Here is a 5,000-nt window from a genome sequence, read left to right on the forward strand (position 1 = left end):
TACTACCGGAGTACTGTGGGTTTTTGTGGTGAAACGGTTTCACAGAGGCGTTGTCGCACGCAATGGGAAGTGGAAGGGGCTACTTCGATTAGAACTGAATACAGAAAAAAGCAAAGAAAAAACACTCCAGCAACAGGAAGTCACGGGAGGAAATAACCCGAATCGCAGATTAGAAGTCGAGAGGAATCACGCATCGTAGCAATCATGTGAAGTGGAAAAGCAAAGCTTGCTACGGTAGCTGGTGCTGCTGGTAGGAACTGATTCACACAATTTTCTAGAGAACAAAACACAGCGAACTAGTTGGCGAGCCCACCAGCCCCACGGTATGTCCTTACCCATGTTTGTTCGGGTTTCAGTTCAATTCACAACCATCCCATGATGATTTAGAGGCCAGCGCGGACGAAGGATTGATGCGCTGCTGGAATCTATGTTTGGAGCACAGTGCACACCACCCGCAGTTCACCAGTTCACCATACTTTCGGCCAAGACATCTTGGGTGGTTTTTCCTGGTTTTATTTTCACGCGTATTTACGCACCTTCCACCCTCTCCCTCCTTACGGCGACCCCTTGCTTCTCGTTTCGTTTACATGCCTACGGGGGTTCGGATGACAGGTGTCAGTTCAAATCTCTAAAAATCTGGAAAATATTCAAAAAGTAAAAAAAAATATCGCTGGTTGTGCACGCGGATGCGCTTCATCATGGCATTTAAGTTTATTTAAGCACTATCGGCAACCTACAACTCTGAATTAAAATCTAGAATGCATAAAATGATCCGTGTAAAACGACGCGAATTGGAACGCATAGGTCGGTCATAATTGGTTGTTAATACTTTTCCTTCAAGTACAATCTCTTTCCCCTCAACAGATCAGCCGAGCGCTGCGTCACGTCGCGGTCAAACTGAACCAACTTATTAAGTGCTCTGTGTTGTACAGTCAAATGTAGAGGCATCGCTCGGGACCTCTCTTTATCCAAGGCCAACGTCCAGGCACATCATGACGACGAATCCGGCAATCGTACCCCAGGTGGCGATTTGTCCGTTATCACTGCAAACAGAATGCAAACGGTATGATTAATCACACAGAGTTTCACGGGGCTACTCGACACGGTAGTACCTGGCATGTGCCTCCGGTAGAATGTCATCCGCCACAATGTAAATCATAGCACCGGCGGCGAACGATAGGGCGTAGGGAAGGATGATTGTGGCTACGCTGACGGCTACTGCACCGAGCACACCGAATATGGGTTCAACCATTCCCGATAGCTGGCCATACCAAAAGCTCTTACCAAGGCTGAAACCGGCCGCATGCAGTGGTAAGCTAACGGCCAGTCCCTCGGGGAAGTTTTGTATTCCAATACCGATAGCAAGATTCCTGGAAAGAGAAAAAAGACCCCCATTAAGACTACCCTTTCGATGACGCTTTCACAGACCCTCCTCCGCCGTACCTGGCTGCCTCAAAGGTGGCCGATTCGGTTGTACCGATCGCACCGAAGCTCACACCAACAGCCAACCCTTCCGGAATGTTGTGCACCGTGATAGCCACCACCAGTAGCATTATCCGTTTCCACTGCGACAGCTGAGCGTCCAGCTGGCTCTGGCTGTTGCTGTTGGTGTAAACCGAATGCTCCTTGGCCGTACCCGACGTGGAGCTTCCCTTTCTGCGCTTCCGCGAGACGCTCGTGTGCTGTGCGTTCAGACAATCCGCAAAACTATCCATACCGATGGCCAACGAGTGATCCTGTGCGTTCTGTGCTACCCCGGCGTACGACGTTTTACCGTGTTCCGCCGATACCTGATCGTCCATCGCAATGTCCGCCTTGTCTTTGTTGGCGTGAGTCAATGCTGCAAGATCAGGGGGAGATTAAATAAGTTGATTGCGCGATCTATTGGCACCTGCATCCTTACCTATCATCATCGTCGGGCTGTTGATACCGAGGTACGAGATCACTTTATCGGTGCCGTACACAAAGATTGCACCCAACAGAAACCCGATGGCTACTGGGATGAAAGCGAACTCGCCCTTCGTCCCGTACAGGTGGGAACTTTCGGCCAGCTCAATAGCGGGCGCTAGCAGGGACCAGAAGGAGGCTGCAATCATCACACCGGCCGCGAAACCGAGCGAAATATCCAACGATTTCCGTTGGTTACCACGCAGCAGTACCACTAGCCCGGAACCGAGCGCCGTCAAGCCCCAGGTTAGCAGCGTGCCCAGCAGGGCCTGCGTTACCGATCCGTAACCTTGAATCATCGTGAAAAGTGCACCACGTTCCGCCCGGATTTCTATGTAGAATTATCGCAATGATTTGCTGCTTTCGTCTGGAAGGAAAGGTAAACACGAAAAAGAAACATTTAGACATGATGATTACTTAAGCGAAGATTCAATCACAGGATAACGCAGCCACCTGCGACTATCAAGACGGCGGTGGCTCTCTCACTCACCGACACGGCAACTAAGCAGGCGGCATCCGCTTGGGAGGTAACGAACCTCACGAGGGAAGCTTACCAGTAGCATAACTAGAGATTTTATACATCTCGCCGTTTCCTACCGGTCCAAGCGGTCCAGCGTACTTAGGCGCGACCACCACTAGCACCACCACCCACCCACACACCAGCACCACCAAAACCAACGGCAGTAGGTGAATTATGTTTGTTCGGCGGAGGAAAGAAGCAAAACAAAAGAAAAAGCCAACGCAATATCTGAGCAAGCCATGACGACGATGGCGCCGCACGACACGTCCCCCACACACCGTCACCCGGGATACTTTGCTGATAGTGTTGCTGCTGTGGGGAGCCCACGTTGCACTCATTCCACTGATAAAGCCCATCATTATTTGATGGTCTATGATCTGCCTTCTGGCACGTCTCGACGATCAAATAGTAAATGCATAAAACGATTACACCACGGGCCGGCAGAGGGGTCTGGCCAACACAACTAGTGTGTAGTTGTAGTATACCTTGTCGCTAGTAGCAAGGGTGCCCAGTAACCGGTTTGTTTTGAACACTAAAGCTTCCACGTAATTAGAGCGAGTAGCAGATTGCACGCCGCTCAGAAGGCTCACAGCTCTGGCCGAGAACGCGGCCATTCCGTGCACATCATCCCAAACAACCTAGTGGCACGAGAGCTGTCGCGGGATGTAAGATTCGTGATTACCTTGTAGTGACTGTGCTTTGCTGTTTGGATGCTGGGCCTCTTCGATCGTCTCGCCCACGGTCACCGGTGATACGAACCGGACACGCACGGCTTGCTACTAGCAAATGAGCACCAAGGGCCTGCTGCTGATACTATTGGCCGTCGTTTGTAGCATTTTTAGAAAACAAATAAACACCGCTGATCACCGCAGGTTTTCGTGGCCACGGAACGCGGTCCTCCACTTGGCGATTATCTCCCCGAGCAATAGCAACAATAACAACAAAGATCTTGCTGCTTTCGGGTTTATGCGGCCCGCTTCGGCGCTCTGGCAGCCTTTTTCCGCCGATTTTCCGGTTATTTTCCAATATTTTCCCATGATTTTTTAATGAGCAGCGTACTGACAGTGTAGTTTGCTTTGCTGCGGCGCTTGAGGACATTTTGCGAATGAATTCACCTGTTTACTTAAAACAGCTGGCCTGACTAGTAGTTGATACTGATCAAGGTTGTCCGGAATTAAAAAAAAAAAACAATTAAAAAGTACACTTATTTTTATTTAATGCGAAGGGATGAGCTATTTTACAGATGAATCATTAAATTACATGATACCGGTTGTATCTCACTATCAATTCACGCCGGACACCAAGTTCACTGTGCTCCCATGTACGAACGACTCGCTTAGCGCGGATGGTTCGGATTTGCGCTCCTTTTTACTTTTAAGTAAATCATCGTAATTTAAAGTAACAAAGCACGGCGTGGGCTTCACATCGGGCTGAATAACGTACACCAACACTGGAAAGCTACCTGGAAGAAGAACAGCAAAAGATACTGTTAGGATCTGCTAGTGATCAGAGTATAGTACACGGTCGCCATCGTTGCACAGACTTACCTGCCGTTGGGTTTGGATTTCGTATCGGTAACTGTGGCTGCCGATGCTGTAGGGAAGCTTTGCCTTTTCCTTTCCAGCTCCTCAGTTGCGCCCGTACCGTGCAAATGTAAAGCTGTAGGTGGTAATGAAAGAGAAGAGGTAAACGAGAAGCACATGGTGGCACACGGCCTACGAGACGATACCAACCAGTGCACACAAACTGCAGAATCCGCACATCCATAGTGTTACTGTGTACCAAATCTCCATCCCTAACCCTCACACGCAATCTGCACACGAAGAACCGCCAGACGAGATTAAGACCTCGTTCGAAAGAACCAGCACCATTATGTCCTAGTGCGGTCGGTGAGACGCGCAGCGAGGTCGCCCTGGAATGATCGAACCAAATAAACGGAGCATGTTCTCGCGATAAGCACTATCAATAGCTTCTTAACACCGTCTGGACTTTCCGGGCCAGTGGGGGTTTTTTTTCTTCAATAATTCTTTCCGTTAAACTGGCCTCGGTTTTTTCAGCCCCACACCACATGACTGTGGCGGCAACAGTTCGGATGCAACATTTTAATTGTTGCGGTGTGGCCATGTCCACCGCATTCGCTACGCTACACATCATTAGGAGGGCTCGGGCAATCGGGAGACGAAAACTCTTTTTCGTTTTGTTTTCGGATCCATCACGGGTGTCATCGCTGGCGTTGTTGCGTAATAAGAACCCGTCCGGGACGGGCTGATGATAATCAATTGTCTGTGTGGAAAGAGGCAACGTAAAAGAAGCGCGAAACACTACAACGATTCGCCGCCAAGACTCGGGTGGTTGTTTGTTTGTTTTTCTCCACGTGTTCGTTTATTTTTAGTTCTAACATTTCAACAGTGACCGAATGATAACATTTCAATAACATTTCTGTTGCCAAAAATTTGAGTGTGGTAAGTTACAGATGCTGCCTTGCGCTTGCTTCATTTCCGGCCTTCCTGCTCCGGCTTTTATGCCCCTCTAT

The 5,000-nt window shown here is 49.4% G+C and overlaps 4 protein-coding genes across 6 annotated transcripts in view; all 4 read right to left on the minus strand.

Annotated features, from left to right (window-relative positions):
• The window catches only part of LOC126579173 (activated Cdc42 kinase-like), a 10,411-nt gene extending 9,846 nt beyond the window's left edge, over nucleotides 1-565 (minus strand). Inside the window, exon 1 of the mRNA XM_050242525.1 lies at nucleotides 336-565. Coding sequence (XP_050098482.1) covers nucleotides 336-339 — 4 coding nt within the window. The 5' untranslated portion in view covers nucleotides 340-565. The remainder of the gene's footprint in view (nucleotides 1-335) is intronic.
• Nucleotides 566-687: 122 nt separating this feature from the next.
• On the minus strand, nucleotides 688-3,377 carry LOC126579172 (zinc transporter ZIP11). 3 transcript variants are annotated; one of them, XM_050242521.1, is made up of 5 exons: nucleotides 3,150-3,377; nucleotides 1,904-2,314; nucleotides 1,444-1,840; nucleotides 1,113-1,370; nucleotides 688-1,043 (listed from the first exon to the last, which is right to left on the minus strand). In XM_050242521.1, exons 2-5 carry the CDS (start codon nucleotides 2,244-2,246, stop codon nucleotides 965-967), a joined length of 1,077 nt encoding a protein of 358 aa, XP_050098478.1. In that variant the 5' UTR covers nucleotides 2,247-2,314; nucleotides 3,150-3,377; the 3' UTR covers nucleotides 688-964. The 3 variants fall into 3 exon arrangements, with proteins under 3 accessions (XP_050098478.1, XP_050098480.1, XP_050098479.1); XM_050242523.1 differs by lacking the exon at nucleotides 3,150-3,377 and adding an exon at nucleotides 2,502-2,583; XM_050242522.1 differs by lacking the exon at nucleotides 3,150-3,377 and adding an exon at nucleotides 2,438-2,509.
• Nucleotides 3,378-3,658: 281 nt separating this feature from the next.
• Nucleotides 3,659-4,499, minus strand: LOC126576053 (uncharacterized). The gene is made up of 3 exons (XM_050237136.1): nucleotides 4,201-4,499; nucleotides 4,015-4,126; nucleotides 3,659-3,929 (listed from the first exon to the last, which is right to left on the minus strand). Exons 1-3 carry the CDS (start codon nucleotides 4,258-4,260, stop codon nucleotides 3,751-3,753), a joined length of 351 nt encoding a protein of 116 aa, XP_050093093.1. The 5' UTR covers nucleotides 4,261-4,499; the 3' UTR covers nucleotides 3,659-3,750.
• Nucleotides 4,500-4,836: 337 nt separating this feature from the next.
• Nucleotides 4,837-5,000, minus strand: part of LOC126575087 (rho guanine nucleotide exchange factor 18) — a 15,604-nt gene continuing 15,440 nt past the window's right edge. Inside the window, exon 23 of the transcript XR_007608246.1 lies at nucleotides 4,837-5,000. This exon is cut by the window's right edge and continues 3,623 nt beyond it. The gene's annotated coding sequence lies outside the window, so the exon portion shown is untranslated.

Source organism: Anopheles aquasalis, chromosome 3, assembly GCF_943734665.1.
Source record: "Anopheles aquasalis chromosome 3, idAnoAquaMG_Q_19, whole genome shotgun sequence".
In the NCBI taxonomy this organism is placed as follows: Eukaryota; Metazoa; Arthropoda; class Insecta; order Diptera; family Culicidae; genus Anopheles; species Anopheles aquasalis.

Coding starts and splice junctions, on each gene's coding strand:
- LOC126576053 (XM_050237136.1), bottom strand. CDS start 4,260: ATGGAGATTTGGTACACAGTAACACTATGGATGTGCGGATTCTGCAGT. Junction 4,127..4,200: donor TCTGCAGTTTGTGTGCACTG/GTTGGTATCGTC, acceptor TACCACCTACAG/CTTTACATTTGCACGGTACG. Junction 3,930..4,014: donor AAATCCAAACCCAACGGCAG/GTAAGTCTGTGC, acceptor TTCTTCTTCCAG/GTAGCTTTCCAGTGTTGGTG.
- LOC126579172 (XM_050242521.1), bottom strand. CDS start 2,246: ATGATTCAAGGTTACGGATCGGTAACGCAGGCCCTGCTGGGCACGCTG. Junction 1,841..1,903: donor CAGCCCGACGATGATGATAG/GTAAGGATGCAG, acceptor CTGATCTTGCAG/CATTGACTCACGCCAACAAA. Junction 1,371..1,443: donor GCCACCTTTGAGGCAGCCAG/GTACGGCGGAGG, acceptor TTCTCTTTCCAG/GAATCTTGCTATCGGTATTG.